Source organism: Leishmania mexicana, chromosome 16 (genome assembly GCF_000234665.1).
Source record: "Leishmania mexicana MHOM/GT/2001/U1103 complete genome, chromosome 16".
In the NCBI taxonomy this organism is placed as follows: domain Eukaryota; phylum Euglenozoa; class Kinetoplastea; order Trypanosomatida; family Trypanosomatidae; genus Leishmania; species Leishmania mexicana.
The window spans coordinates 190066-209469 of NC_018320.1; the positions used below are offsets into that span (position 1 = coordinate 190066).

Consider the following 19404-nt stretch of genomic DNA (forward strand, 5'->3'; position numbering starts at 1 on the left):
GAACGAACGCCAGGAGAGACGCCTGTAACGGCTTTTGGGGGGATCGGTGCGGACACCTGCACGTTCAGCAAGAGTTTGTCCGCGCTTAGCACCATTACCCGCCTCTTCGGACCCCGAAGCACCGTCGCTGCGGCGGCAGACGGTGCCCATGAGGCCCGCACTCCGGGTGACTCTGCAGGCTGTCCTTATGCCGCAGAGACGGGGGTGCCGGTAGTGCGGGGCATCAGCTGCTTCCACGCCACACGTGCTTCAGCCATGCGCAAGATAGAGGCTGGCTGCGTGTTGCCTTGTGGTGCTGCCCGCTGCGGAGATCGGGGGAAGCACAGCCGCTGTTCTGAACAGTTCACAATTCTGGGCGCGCGGCTCCCAGGCGGCCATGTGCACGGCTCACCCTGATGTCCGTGCAGCGTTGCCTCATCGACCTTCGAGGTGGAGGTCGGTCGAGCTGGTGCTCGTCGATGCCGCACCGCGGGGGGAGGCCTGTGGCAGGCATGTGACGACGGAGCACGCGGAAGGGAAAAGTAGAGAGGATGAAGGGCGACCGAGAGGCAGTGGTGGCAGAGAGCAAGTGAATGATAAGCTGATGTAGCCCCTAGCCTGCGCGAGATAGATAGATAGGTGATCAACGCGTATACAGGCGAGTGCACGCACAGCATGCACAAGCGCACAGACACATACATAGAGGGCTGACAGCTACAGCCCCCGGGCGTCAGTCGTCCGTCTTTCACCACCCACTCACCCACTCACTCCTCCTTCACAGCCAGTGTGGCCCCACTGTGACAAAGGCTCTTCACTCCCATCGCCCCTTCGCTGCAAACATTCGCCGCCACGCCCCGATCATCACCGCCACCGCTGTCGTGCCTGGGTCACTTGTACTTCTCGCACTCTCCAGCACATCCGCGTGTACGCGATCACGCTTGCGCGCATTGCACACACACACAGTGCACACTGCACGCTGCACGTACACTCCAATGGTCGACTTACGTCGTCCTTTATGAGATAAATTTAAAAGGGAAAAGGGAAAAACGGCCGGGCCTCCTCCCCTTCTTCACTCGCCTCCTCCGTGCTGCGCATTGCACACACACACGCGCACACACGCGCTGCACGTGCACACACAGGTGGAGAGAGAGAGCCGGAGGGAGACACGGAGGAGCTCAGAGAATACTACTTAGAGAACAGCGGGTGCGGGCGTGTGTAGTGCAGCTGTTTTCGGGAATATACACAACTATGCGTGTGTGCCGTGTGGTTGCGAGATGGCCTCCATACATCATTGAGGATGCGCACACCTATGGAGAGACGGGGACGCATACGCCCCCCCCACCCACACCGCCCATCATCAGGGGTGCGCGAGATCGCGCTTCGCCCTTGTCCATTTTAAGGCACACACACACACACACAGAGCACTGTTTCCTTTTGCTCGACGCATCCGTTGCGACGGTCGCGTACCCACCACTGGCATGCTCGCATCCGCTCTCGCCCTTGCAGCTCCTCGTGTGTGTGTGTGTGTGTGTGTGTGTGTAGCGGGGTAGTACTTTAACTAATAGGCTTCTTTATAACTTGCTCTGCTTCCACTGGCCGAGGAAGGCGCGCACATCCGCCTCCTGCTGGGAAGTGATGGCGTTGCTCTTGCGCCAGAGCGGCAGCAGCTGGTGGAGCCCCACCACGGCCTCAAAGTCGTAGCCGAGCTTGTTCAAGAAGGCCTTGGCACCCATATCGCGGTCCACCAGCACCACGATCGACACCACCTCGAGCCCAGCAGACCTGAGCTTCTCGATCGCCTCGACCTTGGTCTCACCGGTGGACACGAGGTCGTCGATGATGACAACGCGGTCGCCCTTCTTGTACTCGCCCTCGATGGCCGCCTTTGTGCCGTAGATTTTCGCCTCCCGGCGGGGGTAGATGAGCGGGACGTTCATCTCGTTGGAGATGGCGCTAGCGATGGGTAGTGCGGCGTACGGCAGGCCGGCGATACGGTCGAACTTGTAATGACGCAGCACCTTCGCGTACTCGCGAGCCACGAGCCGCATGATAGCCGGGTACGTGACGAGGCGGCGCAGATCAATGTAAATTGGCGAAGACTTGCCCGACTTGAGCGTGAAGTTGCCGAAGCGCACGCAATGCGAGTCCACGAGTGCCTTAGCCAGCTCGACGGAGGCACCCTTGGCGAAGCGCATCGCGTTGATCTCCTCGCACAGCTCCTTCGCAGCGGCGCGTGGGTCGGCCGCGCGGGCGAGGCCGCGCGACACGTTGATGAGCATGCCGCTGCCGTCGGCGCGGAGACCCGCATCGAGGCTCGCCTTGAGGCTGCCGCCCTGCGCGCCAATGCCTGGCACCAGGAACCACAGCGTTGGCGCACGCGCGCGCACGCGAGCCAGCGCGACCGGGTCCGTCGCCCCAACGACCAGGCCAACGTTGCCGTTCACATTCCACGAGCCCTCGGCGCGCTCGGCAACGGCCTCGTACAAGTACTTGTCACCTACGCGCAGGCACTGAAAATCGTCGCTGCTCTTGTTAGACGTCTTGCAAAGCACAAACACGCCCTTCTCGGGGTAGCGCATGAACGGCTGAAGGCTGTCGGCGCCCATGTAGGGCGAGGCAGTGATGGCGTGCGCGTTCAGGTGCTTGAAGGCGGAGGTGGCGTACGCGTCGGCAGTGTCAGCGATATCACCGCGCTTCGCATCCAGCACCACAGGGATGCCGGGGGGAACGGCACCAATCACCTCCAGCAGCGCCGTCCAGCCCTCGGCGCCGAAGAGCTCGAAGAAGGCCGCGTTCGGCTTGTAGGCAGCGGCGTACTCGTGCGTCTGCTCAATCAGGCACTTGCACTCCTCCACCGCCGCAGCGGCCGTCTCGGCGCGGGGGTCGAGGCCGACGCAGAGCAGCGAGCGCTTGGCGCGCTCGTTCAGAAGATCAAAGAACGACATGCGATAACCACGAAGAGGTGTTGGTGTCCGTGTGTGGGAGTGAGAGGAAGACAGTCGGTTCCTGCGTGCGTGAGACGGCACAGAGGTGGTGGAGGAGCGATGCGGAGGAGTGGAGGATACTTTCTGTGCCTTTCATTTCGCAGCAGGCGCGGCGGGCAGAAAAACACGCGTCTGCGCGAGATGGGAAGCCTTCACGGTAGCCAGCGCTCCAGACACCTACGCGTGCAGCACTTTGCGCGCACGAGAAAGTGGGGAGGAGGAGGATAAGGGAGGCAAGAGAAGTGCGCGACGGCGAGGGACGACGCAGGTGCGCTGAAGAATGCACACAACACGTGCAGGGCCCCCACCCCATCATCATACTCTTCACCTACGGGCTAGCGTAGCACGCACACGCACGCATCACACACAAAGGACAAGGTGTACGCGCCACGCTAGGCGTCACATGGCACAGCAGGGAAAACATGTCCCTCACCATTGCCATGTAGCTGCGCGTTGTGTCCACTTGCGTGACTGGGGCGCGCGCCCGCGTATGCTCCAGCGACGCAGCAAACAGGTTCAGTGGGGCCTCTCCGCACCCCCCCTCTCCGTACTCGTCGAGGCACACGTCCATCACGCGGTAAAGCGGGGGGAGAGAGACAACGGAAAACAACCAGGAGCGCAGCAGAGAAAGTGCATGCAGGCATGTGTAGAAACCGTGTAAGGAGTGTAGTAGGCCGCAGGGCAAGTGGAGAGCCGGCACGTGCGCCTCCGCCGCTGCCGCCACCCACCCACCCCCACTCGCCCCATCCCCACGGCTGAGATCTGGCGGCTGCATCGGCGGATGTGTGTTGGGGAGGCGACGCACACGTCCGTGGCCGCCGGAACTGAAAAACAAAATACGGAAAAGACGACGGCGAAGTGGACAAGAGACGGCGGGCGGCAGGGGGGACGAGAACGGCGTGAAGTGCCCCTTCCCTCCCCCTCCCCCCTCTCAGTGATGCGCCAACGCGCACTCTGCCACTGCTGCAACCGCGAACGGAGTGGGATAGGCTGCCACGACAACGCCTGCAAACGGCAGACACACACCCACACACACGCTCAGGGAGAAAGAAGCACCGACTGCTCTCCCCCTCCCTCCCTCTCCTTTGCTGGCTCGCCGTCGAGGACTCCCATCCAACGGGGCTCCTGTCGCTGCCGGCAGCGCGAGCGCATAAGGACGACTGGGATCGACTGCAAGGAGAAGGAGCTCACGCAACACCAAGACTCTGGCAGGAGCGTGCACACCCACACTCACACATGTACGCTGTCCCCACTGAAACGGTGAATGGAAAGCCCTTCATGGAGAGGGGACGAGATAGGGGCGGCGGGGCGGGGCGGGCACGCATCGAAGCACAGAGTGAACCGCGCAGGCGCACGCGGGCAACGGATGCAGGCGCCTACTGTGGCTCGACAAGCGATTTACACGTGTGTGCGTGTGCACGGCGGAACAGATAGTCGGGGTGGAGAGAGCTTAGCAAATGGCACGTATGGCAGCACTGATGTGATCCACCTGCGTCAGGAGTTCGCGTGCGTCCTGCCCGTACGCATCACGGCCGTTCTGCACCGTCCACCATGGACGGGGTACAGCACATGGAGAATTCGTGGCCCCACAACCGCCACGCTCACCAATCCTGCCTTCCCCGTCGGCGGATGCGGCACTACTTTCCCTCACCACAGAGCGCCACCGCAGACGGTGGACTTGCAGTGGGCGGAATATTCGATCGTAGTAGAGAACTTCGAAAACGTACCAGTAACGGAACTCGTAGTAGAACGGCGCCAGCGCTGACGAGAGCGTCTCCGCAGAGGGAGCCGTTGCGCTGTGGACTCCGCCGACCGCCGGCTGCGGTTCGAGGCCAAGCCCGGCTGAGGCGGCGTCCCTGTCACCTATGCTGCACGCCTCTGGAGAAGAGGGCGCGACTGCCCGCTCGCCCCGAGACAAGCTCTGAAGCAGTGCACGACGTCCGTGTTGCGCGAGCATGCGATTCACATACGTCACCCCAGACTCCTCATTAGACGGTGTCCCCTGTGGGGGCGATGTCGAGCGGGAGCTGGCATTTACGTCGCGCTGCCGCTCGTCGGCGCGGTGCGCAGCGTGCGCAGCTACACCCTCACCGTCTCTGTGCTTCAGTGAGGCCCAGGCGAGGGCGGCACCAGCAGCAGCAGTGGTGGGCGACGACGACGACCGCGTCAGCCATTCATCAAACTCGCTTTCCCAAAAAAGCTGAAAGGCATTAGTGGGTAATCCGTCAGCGGACCAACACGCAGAGCAGCGACGCCCCACCTCCACCGCGACCGGCACTGACGAAGCGCTGGGACTTGATATGGTGGACGGTGCAGCCTCAGCGGCGCCAGAGTGGGTCAGTGTGCGCAGGCAATGCGGGCGAGGAGGATCAAAGCAGGAAGGGGAAAGTAAATCAAGAGCACCGCGCGCCATGGCGCACGCCGGCGACGACATGGCAGTGGGTCCGTCGCCGTGCGCGAGTGCCTGTAGCCCATCCAGTCTCATTTCCCGCACCACGGCATTCATGAGGTCGGCGCGGTGTTGCTCCCGCGACCGGACTCGCCACAGTTGCTCGATGCGCGGGCGGTAGACCTGACGTACGACACCCGCCACGACAGCGGCTCGCCCGCGCTGCAGCCTCCACTGCGACTCATCGTGTCCATTCTGGCAGCCTCCTGTAGAGTCGTGCGCGAGATATCGAGCAAGATGGCGACGCGGGGTGCGGAAGAACCGCCGCAAGCACGCCGTCTCCAGGTCACAGCGAACATCGATCGCGTAGTCGATATAGGAGTTGGCCAACCGGTTGCAAAGGAGTGGAAAGCCCTCCCACACGACGTAGATGATGACGTGGTGCGAGAATGGAGCAGCGGCGTGAGGCGCCCGCCCCTCACTGTCACTCCGAATGCCAAGAGACCAGCAGACGGTATCGCCACCCCCCTCTGTGCGCTGTGCGAGCGCGGCAACACTTCTCCGCCGTCGGTCTTCTTCCTCAGCCTCGTGTGCGCTGAGCGACGCGTCCCCATCGCTGTCACTAATCCCGTCATGTAGATGAGCGTCGGCAGGTGCTGCCTCAGCAACCGTGCTCCTGGACTGGGCAGCAGGCGTAGCAGTATCAGCAGGGGCAACAACAACAGTTGTGGGGGCCGTCGTGGCAGACGTGACATCCGGTGCGGCACGGCGATACTTGCCCAGCTCAGGTAGGCGCAGCAGCACTTCCTCCCACCATGCGTTATGCACCCGACCTTCCAAGTCGTGTAGGGGGTGCAGGGCGGTGTCGCCATCTGCGCTTGCGGCTCGCGCCGCGGGTGATGAAGCAGGCGCGCACTTCTCCGCCGGTAGGCTTACAGACACCGTCGGTGCGGCGTGCACCAACACCGACATCCACCGTGTCACGGCGCCGTAGTCAATACACCTGTAGTCCTCGTAGGTGCCCAGCTGCGCACAGGCGTCATCCAAGAAGAAGTTGTCTGTGCAAACCGGGTGCAGCGGCGAGCGAAGCCTGCTCGCCAGCCGATGGGCGACGGTGGACTTGCCGAAGGCACTGCATCCAATAACGCCAATCAACTTGACTGTGACGCCAACTGTGATAGCGTCCACGGTGTTCTCCATCCCTGCTGCGTCTTCCTCAAGACCACGCGATGTGCGTTGGCATGTCTAGAAGCCCCGGTGTGTCCGCTACCCGAGTGAAGGTGCAGTGGGTGGTCTTTTTCCTTTTGGTCACTCTCGCAGTCAGCCCTGCCCAGCGTCCGTGTGCAAGACAAGGGAAGGGAGAGATGTGTCCCGCACACACGCACCCACCCACCCACCCACGCATGCGCCCATGCAGCGCCAGAGAGGTCCGGGAGTGAACGTAGAGGAGGGAAACGGGGCGAACAAGGAGGAGGCGGACGAGATGGCGAAAGGGGAAGCGCAATGATCAAGCGAGAGACCAGGGGGAGGGGAGGGGAGGGTGGGGGCAATGCCGCCATGCAGAGAAACTCAGTGGTGTGTGCATGGTCTCCCTAGGCGCATCTCAGGAGTCCCTTGGTGAGCACAAGCAGACATCCCGGCGCGTAGCATCCACCTTCCACTCCAACAACTGAGCTTGTTGGGGGTCCTGAGTGAGCCATGATCCTCTCCCCGGCACCGTTTCCGTCGTTGTTCATGTTTTGAGAGGGGAGTGCGATGTCTCCTGATGATCACCCATACCACTGAGATACACACACGCACACCGCCACCGGGAGCACTCACCTCGTCCTCTCCTCCGCATGCGCGTCTGCCAAAGACACAGAACACCCAGTGATACTGCATCGCCGCAAAAATCTATTCGCCATGCACGTGTGCACACGCCTACACACCTTCGCACGCGCCGAAGCGCATCGTCGGAACACAACGCAGAGGCACCGGAGAAAGGGGGGAGTCGAAACCAAAGAGCATCTATGGGGTGCGAGTCCGTCAGTCCCGTGCGAGTCCGCGAGAGCGCCGCTCACACAAGCCAACACACACACACACGTAACGCTGAGTCGCTGAGAGGCAGCAGGTGAGCGAGGGGAGGGAAAGGCGGGGGGTGAGTGCAGAGCGCCGCCGCAGCCACCACACAACGTCCTCCCCCCCGCCGCACCCCACCGCAGCGTCTCACCTCGTCCGCGCAACGAAGAAAAGTGCCGCAGCGCACGCGTCGGCCTCGCCTCTAGTGGCGCTCACCGCGCAGGCGCAGCGCCAGCTGGATGTCCTTCGGCTGGATCGTCACGCGCTTCGCGTGGATGCAGGCCAGGTTCGTGTCCGCCATCAGCGACACAACGTACGCTTCCGTCGCCTCCTGGATCGCCATGATGGCGCTGCTCTGGAAGCGCAGGCCCTCCTTCTGCGCGCTCGACACCTCGCGCACCAGGCGCTGGAACGGCGCGCACTGGATCAGCAGGTTCGTGCTCTTCTGGAACTTGCGGATCTCGCGGATCGCGCAGGTGCCCGGGCGCCAGCGGCGATGCAGCTTCTTCACGCCGGACGCCGCGCTCGACGCCTTCTTGCTCTTCTTCGACGTGATGGTGCGCTTCGCGCGGGCGGTCTCCTTCGTGCGGGACATGTTGGTGCGGTGTGGGGGTGGGAGGGGGTGGGAGTGGCTGGGAGGGGATGGCGGTGAGGGAGGATGCAGAGTGCGGTGAGCTGTGGGTGAGTGTTGAGGCGGTGCCGGAGTGCGTGCGCGTGTGTTCGGGCCAGAGGCAGGTGAGAGCAGAGGGGGGAGGCGGAGGGTGCGGAGACGACAAGGCACAAGGCAGCGACGCGTGGGGGAGGGGGGCCGTGCCACATCGGCAACGGGCGCAGACGCGCGCGGCACAGCACACAGCGGCACGCGAAGCGGCGACGCACAACGCCGGCAGCGAGCCCCGGCGCACAGGCGGACAGCTCTATCGGGGTGATGCTCATCTTTTGCGTGGCAGGCTCTCGAGGTTCGATGACCCTCTCGCTCTCGCGGCTGCCGCGGCAGGGCGGCGTGCACAACGTAAGGCAGAAAGGCGAAAACAAAGGAAACAAAGGCATTGTATCTATGAGGGGGGAGGACGAGCAGGCCCGTGTGTCAGCGCAGTCGCGCACGGCACGCAGGCCCCGCTCATCCGAGGGCCGCGCCCGCCCTAGTGGCGCTCACCGCGCAGGCGCAGCGCCAGCTGGATGTCCTTCGGCTGGATCGTCACGCGCTTCGCGTGGATGCAGGCCAGGTTCGTGTCCGCCATCAGCGACACAACGTACGCCTCCGTCGCCTCCTGGATCGCCATGATGGCGCTGCTCTGGAAGCGCAGGCCCTCCTTCTGCGCGCTCGACACCTCGCGCACCAGGCGCTGGAACGGCGCGCACTGGATCAGCAGGTTCGTGCTCTTCTGGAACTTGCGGATCTCGCGGATCGCGCAGGTGCCCGGGCGCCAGCGGCGATGCAGCTTCTTCACGCCGGACGCCGCGCTCGACGCCTTCTTGCTCTTCTTCGACGTGATGGTGCGCTTCGCGCGGGCGGTCTCCTTCGTGCGGGACATGTTGGTGCGGTGTGGGGGTGGGAGGGGGTGGGAGTGGCTGGGAGGGGATGGCGGTGGTGACAGCGACGAGCTGCAGATGTGCCGGCGACGAAGAGGGAAGAGTGGGCGTGCATGCGTGTGAGAGCGCGTGATGGGAGAAGCGCAGAGGAGGAGGGGGCAGGGAAGGGGCAAGTCGGATGTCGATCACCAGAGGCACCGCAGAGTGTCGAGACACAGCATGAAGAGGCGCAGAGGGCACCGGCAGAGGGGGGTGGTGTTGGGAGGGCGGGGAGGGTCGACGATGCGCCCATGAAAGGGAGGCTTAGCGCCACGACGTGTTTGTGCGTGTGTCTTTCGACGGTCATCACCAAGACAGCGGACGTGCACGATGAAAGAGTGCGTGTGTGTCCGCGACATGTTGACAGCACCACATTTATCACAAGTCGTTTCTTGTGCCAGTTTTTTGCACTGTCCGCTTGCTCGATGGCGCTGTCGATCCCCTACGCCCGCCTCCGTTGCACGTCAGCGCACCCCGCATGAGTCCTTCGATACCGCTTTGTGTGCGCGGGTGTGAGTGAGAGTATTTACTTGTTCTTCCACAGCAATGCTGACGGGAGGGGGTCGCCTCCACGCGCGTCGTCTCAGCGCCCAGCGCCCCCCCCCACTCCGTGTGCCAGGACGCCAGGGGATCTCCCCCTATCCCTGCCGAACGCCGAGCCAACTCTGGCGGTGACGGGCCCAAGCACCTGCGACATGGCGAGGTCAGAGCGACGCATCGCCACGGATGCCGGCGGCCAGGTCCTGGCCTGCGTGGCGTCGGAGCGGCGGGCGAGACGGCTGTTTGGTGCGTAGAGCTTGAGGCGGGGGCCGTGCTCCCTGATGACCGAGTCGGCGCACTGCTGTGCTGCGTGTGCCTGCGGCTGCTTCGCACCAGGCGGTGGGGGTGGGGTGGGGACCTGTGGCAAGGGAGGGGCCGGAGGTGTGCGTGTGTGTGTGCGTAGGGGGTGGGGTGGCGGTGTGGGGTGTGGCGTGTGACCTCGCCGTGTGCGCGGCAGCCGGAGCGGACTCACGCTGAGGGGATAAAACCGCCACGCAGCGCTCACGCGTGCGCCTTGTCGACCACCATTCGGCACAATAGGTTGCTCTTTGCGCGTGGGTATGCTGCCGCCTCTACACTGTCGTTGCGCCCCGCCGCTTGTGGTTGCCGCTTGGCGTGTGATGTCTTCGTCCGACGATGGGCAGGGTCCCCCCTTCGCCACCCGCTTTGAGCGAAGCGTACACTGCCCCTGCTTGTGGGCCTCTGCAATCGGCATGCACCTTAGTTATATATTCCTTCTGTTGGCGGTGCTGAGGGGTTGCCCCATGGGGGGAGGTAGGGTCGTACACACGCACCCTGGCCACTTCAACACCCGCCACCCATCTCTTCCTACCCCCCCCCTCTTTCCACGTCTGACAGCGTCTTCGTCGTGAGAATGGGAGGGGTAGCGGAAGGGGGTGAAGGTTCGCGAAAGCAGCATCAGCGCCTCACTACTTGGCCATGGCGCGTCCGCGCAGGCGCCACCCCTCGTACGGGGTCCATTGGCACTTGGAGTGTAGCTCCTCGCCGCGGACAGTCCACTCGCACGCAAGGTCGAAGGAGCGGTGCGGCGTGTCGGTCTGTTGCAGATTAAAGATGCGATTCGGATTCGTGTGAAGCACGCGTACAATGTCGTCCAGCGTCAGCGTGCGCCCCTGCTGCTCCGCCGCAGCGAGCGTAGACGGCTTCGCCGCCGTCGGGTGCGGCCACTGGCCCGCCACCACGGTCAGCAGCAGTGGAACCACAACTTCAATGGCCGGCATCCCACTTGGTGGCTGGGCGGCGGCGTCGCAGTGGTCCTTCTCGGCGATCGTGTGCGGCGCGTGGTCAGTGCCGATGCAGTCTACGGTGCCGTCCAAGAGCCCGGCCCAAAGCGCCTCATGGTGCTGCGGCGGTCGGACCGGCGGGTTCACCTTTACACGCGCGCCACAGCACGAGTAGTCGGAGGTGGTGAGAAACAGGTGATGTGGGCTCACCTCGCAGGTGAGCTGCAGCGTTGGGTCGGCCGCGCGGGCCTCGCGGACAACGTCGAGGCTCTGCGCCGCCGAGACGTGGGCGAGATGAAGCGGCGTGCGGTACTGGCGCGCCAGGGCGATGGCGCTCTGCACGGAAGCTACCTCCGAATCTGCGGGGCGCCGCAGCGAGTGCGAAGCAGGGCCGTCATAGGGGTGCTGAGCGGCAGCGGCGTCGTTGATCTCCGACTGCTCACAGTGAGCGACGAGCACGATCTGAAGACGCCCGCACATCTCGAAGCTCTTCACCACGACAGAGTGGCTGGACTTCATGTTGCCGGTGGAGTTGTCGAGGTACAGCTTCAGTCCGCAGCAGTGAGTCTTGAGCTCCGCGTGCGCCGGGTTCGTCCAGAGCTCCTCGAGCTCCTGCAGGTGCGCCTCGGCCGTCGCGCCAAAAAAGAAAAAGAGCTTGCACTCGGCGTGGGCGGTGGCCTTGGCGCGCGCCACCTTGTCCGCCAACGCGGCAATGCTCTGCGTCGGCGGGCTTGTGTTGGGCATGTCGCAGGCAACTGCGATGCCGCCGTAGTACGCCGCGGTGCTCTCACTGGCGATGTCCGCCTTGTGCTCGAGGCCAGGCTCGCGGAAGTGCACGTGGCAGTCTATAAGAGGTGGCAGCTGCACGACCGCCGTCGCCGATGTGGGGGCCGAGGACATCGGCCAGCTCTCTGCTCGCTCCTCAGGAATAGAAACGGGAGTGGGAGAATGGGAAAGGGGAGAGAAGAGGGCGAGTGTGTCGTGTGAAGACGTCGGTGGGCTGCTTGGAGAGGCACGCAGCGAGGAAAATAATGGCGGTGCACCATGTAGGCAATGTGCCATGCGGCGGCGGAGTGCGCGCACGCGAGTCCGAGAAAGAGAAAGGGGGCGAAGAAGGGGAGGAAAAGGGATGCAGTGCCGTGGCTCCGTCAAGCGTCGCGTCAGTGCCCGCCACAACGTGAAGTGCACTGTGGCACAGCGAGAGCAGCAGCAAGATGAGACCCGCAACTCATCGAAAACTCTGTCACACACACACACACACATGCACGGATGCCAAGTACCTCGCGTACGCCGGAGCACACCTGCGTGAGCGCTGCCATACCGGCGGCCGGTCAGCTGGGCACCAACACCACAACCCACGAGACACCACGGAGGAGGAAGAAAAAGTTGCGCCTTTTCTCCATCTCGCTCTTCTCGCAGACTCTTGAGTGGCGCCACCACCCCACTCTGTCGACCCGCCTCCGCTTGTGTTGCTGTCTTCCCACACTTATTACGGTCCCAATGTACTTAAGCCAGTGAAACGCACACACGCGTACCCAAATGATAAGCCTCTGCCGTCTCGCCACGCCCGGTATCCCTCTCCTGCCCTCGCCTTCCTCACCATCCCCCGTCGGTTGGGTAGAGGGGAGGAGGGAGGGGGGCCGACGGATGGGTGGCCGTTGCGGCCGCCACCAACGGGCGCTCGACACCCACGACGGCAGACATCGGGCCCCTCGCACGCACACTCCACCACCACCCCCCCCTTCCCTCCCCCAACTGCCTCACAAGTCCCACACGAACCACGAGAGAAAGACGTGCGCACACACACACATGGCGGAAGAGGCGCGCATCCTATATCTGCAGGAAGAGAGATGGAGAGGGAGGCGTACAGACGTCTGCCTCCCCACTCTCCCGCCCATTCTCCCTCCTCGCATCTCTTGCTCTGCCCATCCCAATGGCACAAGTCTGGATTTGGGACTGCCATCTGCGCCCCTCGACAGGCGCACAACACGGACACACCACCGGCGTCTTGTCCTTGGCCTCGTGCGGTTGCTTCGTTGAACAGTTCCCACGTATCCCACTTATGCGCGCACGCGCACACACGCACCTTCTCGCTTACTGCCCATCCTTTCGCCGCTCCCACTCAACGAGATCAGCGAGCTGCATTACTGCAGCTAAAGGAAAGGTTACGGTGCGCCCACGACCACCACCCACACACGAGGCAACGGCGCACCCAGCAGACGCTCAGGGGTGGAGATATCACAAACACACACACACAGGGGGGAAGCACGAAGGAGTCGAAGACGCAAAGAAGAATACAGCCGAAGAGATCTTAGAAAAACACAGCCGACGACAGCATCGCCGACCTCTCGTCACACGGCACCCACCACACACACGCACACGCACAAGTTGCACAGACACCAGCGGAAAGGCCTGCGAAGAGAGAGACAAAATGGAGCAGCGGCATCCATGGCTGCAGCGGATAGACAAGCGCAGCGACAGCAGTCCCAGATAGGCTGCGCACGCACTTCGAACTGTGACTGCTCGCCTGCATGGGCTTGCGTGCGTGTGGGCGTGTACACGCGCCTACCACTGTACGTCGCTGAAGGAGCCGTTGCCGGGCTGGAAGACCTCCTCAAGCTCCTCCTCGGTTACCAGCTGCGGCGCAACACGACGGTTAACCGGGTTCTGCACGTGCGACAGCTTCAAGAAAATTATCTCGCCCTGGTGCAGCTCCAGCTCCACCACGCCGCTCACGTCGCTCGTCAGGAAGCGCACCGCCTCGATGGCGGACTGTGTGTGCTTTTCTGACAGCTGACCAACGCCGATGTTCTGTGACACGTGGCGCGAGTATATGCGGAACAGGTCCGCGGCAGAGCGGTCAAAGGAAACATCGTATAGAAACTGCAGGCCGACGGAGAGCAGATTCATCCCCGGTGCCTCGTACATGGCGCCGTCGCGCGTGCGGGTGATGCCAACGCCGTTGCGGCCGGCAATCTCGTTCGCCATCTGCAGTGCCAGCAGCGGCGTTACGTCGATGCCGTTGATGTTCACGCAGCGCGCACTGCGGAAGGTGAGGGACACGAACTCGGGCGTCACGCTGCATTCCCGCACCGGCTTCACCAGCGACGGCGCCGGGAGGCTACGCATGTCGTCGCCGTAGTACGTGCTACCGCACACGGAGCTGTGCACCTGGACGTTGCTCTTCACCGTCGCCTTGATGCCGTTTTTGCGGAGGAAGCTAATCTGGTCGGCCACCGTCTCAAAATCCTCCATCAGCCGCGCGTCGCGCCACGCGTTGTAGACACCCATCTCCGGGCAGTTGCCGTGCACGTACTTCTCGAACCCCGCCTCCTTCTTGTTCTGCTTCGACGTCTGCGCCACCACGGACATGCGACGCTGGCGCATCACCGGGATGAGGTACTTGCCGAAGATGTACCAGCTAAGTTTCGAGAGATGCCAGTTGTGGTGCTCGTCGGCGGACTGGCACATGATGAGGTCGAACGCCGAGTTCGCGATCTCCGAGCGCAGGTCGACCACCTCGACCGGCACGTTCAGGCTCTGAAAAGCCTGCTCGAAGTGATCGATGTCCGACCCACCGAGGTAGGCGTGAAAGCACGTGATGTTGAGCCCCTCCTGGCTCAGACGCAGCGCCAGCACCTTGCTATCGTTGTTGTTCGTAATCATCAGCCCAACCTTGTGGCAGCGCAGCATGGCGCAGTTGTTGTTCTCGACCTTGTGGTAGATCTTCGGCACGTAGTGGCGGAACGGCTCAACCTCAATGGACGACGCGGGCAGGTCCATGCACTCACAGAACATCTTGACAAGGCTTGGCTCCGTCAGCAGAGGAATGTTGTAGTCGACGGCGAGCCGGCGCACCCAGTAGTCCGGCGGGGCCGTCTCGCGGGTGCAGCGGCGCAGCACAAAGTCCCGCCGCTTGTCGCGAAGCTGAATCACAAGATCGAACTTCTCCTTCTTGGCCACTTCCTCGTCGTACACCGCGAGACGGTTGCTCTCGCACGCGTCGCCGGACGGCAGCTCGCTGCGCTGGAGGAGCACCTCGCACTCGATGCCGTACTCGTGTAGCACCGCCGCCGTGTTGGCCGTGCCGTACACCTTCAGCCCACGCCGCACAAGGTGCTGAATATACGGGCAGAGTGCCTCCGTCTGGCTGTCCACGTCAATGCTAAAGAATACGCCCTTCTTCGGGATCCTGAAGTTCTGGCACAGCATTGCCTTGAGGAATACTTCGTGCTTGTCGCGGCCAAAGACGCCGATCTCACCAGTGGAGGCCATCTCAACGCCGAGGATCGGGTCCGCGCCGGCCAGGCGGTTAAAGCTGAACATGGAGGCCTTGCACCCGATGTGGGTCATCTTGGCGCGCTTGATGGGCACGAGGTTCTGGTCCTTGCGCGCCAGGAAGGCGGACACCATCACGGACGGAAAAGAGATCCCGAGCGTCTTCGACACAAATGGCACGGAGCGGGAGCTGCGCACGTTCGCCTCAATCACCCGCAGCTGGCCCTCCGCCGTCAGCAGGAACTGCACGTTCATCGGCCCCACCACGTCGAGCTTCTCGGCGATGCGGTTGACCGAGTCATATATACGCTTCATTGTGTCCTTGTCGGTGTTCTGCGGGGGAAGAAACATCGTCGCATCGCCAGAGTGCACGCCGGCGTTTTCGACGTGCTCGCAGATGGCGTAGCACAGCACGCGACCGTGGTGGGCCACGATGTCGACATCGTACTCTGTGGCGTCCTCGTAGTACTTGCTCACCACCACCGGGTGCTCACCAGAAACAAAGGAGGCCTCCTTCAGGTAGCGCGTCACATCCTCCTTGTTGGCAATGACAGCCATGGCCGACCCGCTCAGCACGTAGCTCGGACGGACCAGGGCAGGGTAGCCGACCCTGTCGCAGAACTCGTGCACCTGCTCAACCGACGTGGCCGAGATCCACTCCGGCTGCGGCACGCCGAGTTCGTCGCACATCTTCGAGAACTTGTTGCGGTCCTCAGCCATGTCGATGTTCGCCGGGTCAGTGCCGAGAATCGGCAGCCCACTCTTCTTGAGGCTTAGGACCATGTTCTGCACAATCTGGCCGCCCAGCGAGATGACGACGCCGCGCACGCGCTCCTTCGTGAGGATGTCGAGCACCGTCTCCTCCGACACCTCGTCAAAGTACAGGCGGTCGCACTCGTCGTAGTCTGTCGACACTGTCTCGGGATTGTAGTTGATAAGGATCACCTTGTTGCCGAGCCGGCGCAGCTCGCGTGCCACGAGGACGCCGCCGTAGTCGAACTCGACGCTGTTGCCGATCCGGTAGACACCGCAGCCGAGCACGGCGTACATGCGCTCCGTGAAGGGCACATCATCGCGTTGGGCGTTGTAGGTAGAGTAGAGGTAGCAACACTGCGCCGCCGGGTACTCGCCGGCAACCGTGTCGATCTGCTTGATCAGCGGCATCACGTTCAGCTCCACACGGCGCGCACGCACGTCGGCGGCGGTGGTGTTGAGGAGCTGGGCGAGTTGCCGGTCAGAGAAGCCGTGCGCCTTCATGCTCAGCAGGTTCTCGCGTGGCATCTCGGTGAGCCTGTTTGCGTACAGCGTGGACATGGCCTTGGAGAGACGCACGAGCTTCTCCAGCTTGTACAGGAAGAAGCGCGTGATCTTCGTCATCTGGTACAGCTCCTCGGCCGAGTGTCCGTCGAGCAGGGCGCGGCAGAGGGCGAACAGGCGATACGGCGTCGGGTGGCGGATGTGCTCCATGTAGTCGAAGTCGGCGCCGGCGAAGCGATCGGGGATGGAGAAGCCGGTGTAGCTCGGGTCCACCATGCGAATTGCCTTCTGCAGGGCCTCCTCGAAGGTGCGGCCGATGGACATGACCTCGCCGACGCTCTTCATCATGGAGCCGATCTCTTCACTCACCATGTTGAACTTGTGGAGGTCCCAGCGCGGCATCTTGACGGCAATATAGTCCATGCTGGGCTCGAAGCACGCCATCGTCGTCTTGGTGACCCCGTTCGTGATCTCGAAAAGCCCCTTGCCCAGAGCGATCTTGGTGGCGACGTGGGCCAGCGGGTAGCCGGTGGCCTTGGAGGCCAACGCCGACGAGCGCGACAGACGAGCGTTCACCTCGATGACGACGTAGCGGTGGCTGAAGGGGTCGAGACCGTACTGGATGTTGCACTCGCCCACGATGCCGAGGTGGCGGATGATCTTGATGGAGGCGCTGCGCAGCATGTGGAACTCGTCGTTGCTCAGCGTCTGCGATGGCGCAACGACGATGGACTCGCCCGTGTGAACCCCCATGGGGTCGAAGTTCTCCATGTTGCACACGGTGATGCAGTTGTCGTAGATATCGCGCACCACCTCGTACTCGATCTCCTTCCAGCCAGCCACGCTCTCCTCCAGCAGCACCTGCGGCGACGCCGCCAGCGCCACCTCGACCTTGTGGCGCAGCTCCGCCATGTTCTCGACGATGCCGCTGCCCTGCCCGCCAAGGCAGTAGGCCGCGCGCACCATCATCGGGAAGCCGATGTCCTTGCTCGCCACCACCGCCTCCTCCACGGACGTCACCGCCGCCGACTTGGCCACCTGCTCGTTGATCTGCAGCAGAGTGTCGCGGAATAGCTCGCGATCCTCCGTCACGGCGATGACGGACACGGGCGTGCCGAGCACCTGCACGTTGTACTTCTTCAAGACGCCGAGTTCGTCGAGCTTTACACCGCAGTTGAGCGCCGTCTGGCCGCCCCAGCCGAGTAGAATGCCGTCCGGCCGCTCCTTCTCGATCACGCGCTCCACCGCTTCCACTGTGAGCGGCACAAAGTAGATGTGGTCGGCCATCTCGTCATCCGTCTGCACCGTCGCGATGTTCGGGTTGATGAGCACCGTCTCCATGCCCTCCTCGCGCAGCGACTTGAGGCACTGCGAGCCGCTGTAGTCGAACTCGCCGGCCTGCGCGATGACGATGCCACCGGCGCCGAGTACCAGCACTTTGCGCGGCTTGAACTTCGCCACCTCCTTCACCTTCGACTCCTTCACGCGGCACACGTACTCGCTGAAGAGGTACTCCGTGTCCTGTGGGCCGCAGCGGCCCTCTGGGTGGAACTGGACACTGCAGAACGGCTTCGTCTTGTGCCACAGCCCCTCGTTGCTGCCGTCGTTCGAGTTCGTGAAGTACTCCTCCCACTCGTCCGACGGAAGTGTCTTGAAGTCAACGGCAAAGCCGTGGTTCTGCGTCGTGATGACGACGCGATCGTCGATGTTGCACTTGCACGGCTGGTTCTGGCCGCGGTGACCGTACTTCATCTTGTAAGTCGTTCCGCCAGCGGCGAGGCAGAGCATCTGGTTGCCCATGCAGATACCGAAGATCGGCTTGTCCTGCTGAAGGGCCCAGCGCACGCTGCGGATGGTGCTCGTGCACATCTGCGGGTTACCAGGGCCGTTGGTGATGAACAGGCCGTCGTACACCTCCGTCGTGATATCCCAGTCGTGCGGGACAACGATCAGGGTAACGTCGTGCTTCAGCAGGCAGCGCAGCGTGTTCAACTTCACCCCCATATCGATCACGAGGATGCGCAGCGTGCCGTGGCCGTGCGTGACGCGCGTCTTGGTGCTCACCTCCGCCACCAGGTTGCGGGTGTTCGGGTCCATAAAGGGCACATCGTTACCGGCCACGAGCACCTTGCCGAGTGCTGTACCCATGTCCCGCAGCTTCAGCACAATGCTGCGGGTATCCACCATCATCATGCCAGGAACCTTGTTCTTGCGCAGCCACGCGCCGAGCGTTTCGTACATCTCCCAGTGGTCGGGCTGGTCGCAGTACTCCTGCACCACGACGGCACTCACGTGGATCTGGCCGTCCGTGCTCTCAAAGTACTTGGTCACCCCGAAGAGGTCCTCCTCGACCCGCGGCACGCCGTAATTGCCCACCATCGGCGACGTCAGCACGAGAATCTGGCCGTGGTACGACGGGTCGCTCAGACTTTCCGGGTAACCGACCATGCCCGTCGCGAAGACCACCTCGCCCGCGACGCTCTCCTCATAGCCGAAGGAGTAGCCCTCGAAGCGCTCGCCGCCGTGCAGCACAAGCTCTGCCTTTGCGTAGTGTTCCATTGAGCCCTTCTTTTGTTTGTTCTTCCGTTTCTACTTCGTCCGCCACGTGCGCTGACGGTTGTTCGCTCTTCCTTGCGTGTGCAGGGGGAGGAGGGGGGAAGGGCGGCGCAGATGGTCGTATCGCCCGGCTACACGTTGACCACGTGGATGGATATCCAGCCACAAGCCCCAGGCCCAACAAGGCGAAAGAACGACAACGAAAGCCCCGCAAGCCACGCACGCACCAGAGGGACACAAGATGGTCACGGTTCTTCCGCAACACACGATTCGTGTGCACGCCCCGACTCCTCTCTGCACGTCCCTTGACGCGAATACCTTTGACCACCTGAAGGACGAGCTGCTCCCCCTTCCGACAAGCCCTTGTCGTCCTCTCGACGGTTACGTGTGTATTCGCGCGTCTGCCCCGTCTGTGAGCGCTGCACCCCCCTTTACGCGATGTCGCTCCACGTGTTCAACGTGACAGAGAGAGAAGGGAGAGGGGGGGTGATGGCGTCACCTCAGGCGTGAAGGTCGCACCACCAAGCGGGAAAACAACAATGCTGTC

The 19404-nt window shown here is 63.0% G+C and overlaps 6 protein-coding genes across 6 annotated transcripts; all 6 read right to left on the bottom strand.

The window, feature by feature from the left end:
• Positions 1 to 1550: 1550 nt before the first annotated feature.
• LMXM_16_0550 (putative OMPDCase-OPRTase) lies at positions 1551 to 2924 on the bottom strand (the record flags this gene model as incomplete). Its single annotated transcript, XM_003873691.1, has 1 exon — positions 1551 to 2924. One exon carries the CDS (start codon positions 2922 to 2924, stop codon positions 1551 to 1553), a length of 1374 nt encoding a protein of 457 aa, XP_003873740.1.
• Positions 2925 to 4413: 1489 nt separating this feature from the next.
• Positions 4414 to 6552, bottom strand: LMXM_16_0560 (conserved hypothetical protein; the record flags this gene model as incomplete). Its single annotated transcript, XM_003873692.1, has 1 exon — positions 4414 to 6552. One exon carries the CDS (start codon positions 6550 to 6552, stop codon positions 4414 to 4416), a length of 2139 nt encoding a protein of 712 aa, XP_003873741.1.
• Positions 6553 to 7612: 1060 nt separating this feature from the next.
• LMXM_16_0570 (histone H3) lies at positions 7613 to 8005 on the bottom strand (the record flags this gene model as incomplete). Its single annotated transcript, XM_003873693.1, has 1 exon — positions 7613 to 8005. The coding sequence occupies one exon, from the start codon at positions 8003 to 8005 to the stop codon at positions 7613 to 7615; it is 393 nt and encodes a 130-aa protein (XP_003873742.1).
• Positions 8006 to 8552: 547 nt separating this feature from the next.
• Positions 8553 to 8945, bottom strand: LMXM_16_0575 (histone H3; the record flags this gene model as incomplete). Its single annotated transcript, XM_003873694.1, has 1 exon — positions 8553 to 8945. The coding sequence occupies one exon, from the start codon at positions 8943 to 8945 to the stop codon at positions 8553 to 8555; it is 393 nt and encodes a 130-aa protein (XP_003873743.1).
• Positions 8946 to 10451: 1506 nt separating this feature from the next.
• On the bottom strand, positions 10452 to 11666 carry LMXM_16_0580 (putative dihydroorotase; the record flags this gene model as incomplete). The annotated part of the gene is made up of 1 exon (XM_003873695.1): positions 10452 to 11666. One exon carries the CDS (start codon positions 11664 to 11666, stop codon positions 10452 to 10454), a length of 1215 nt encoding a protein of 404 aa, XP_003873744.1.
• Positions 11667 to 13331: 1665 nt separating this feature from the next.
• Positions 13332 to 18860, bottom strand: LMXM_16_0590 (putative carbamoyl-phosphate synthase; the record flags this gene model as incomplete). Its single annotated transcript, XM_003873696.1, has 1 exon — positions 13332 to 18860. One exon carries the CDS (start codon positions 18858 to 18860, stop codon positions 13332 to 13334), a length of 5529 nt encoding a protein of 1842 aa, XP_003873745.1.
• Positions 18861 to 19404: the final 544 nt, after the last annotated feature.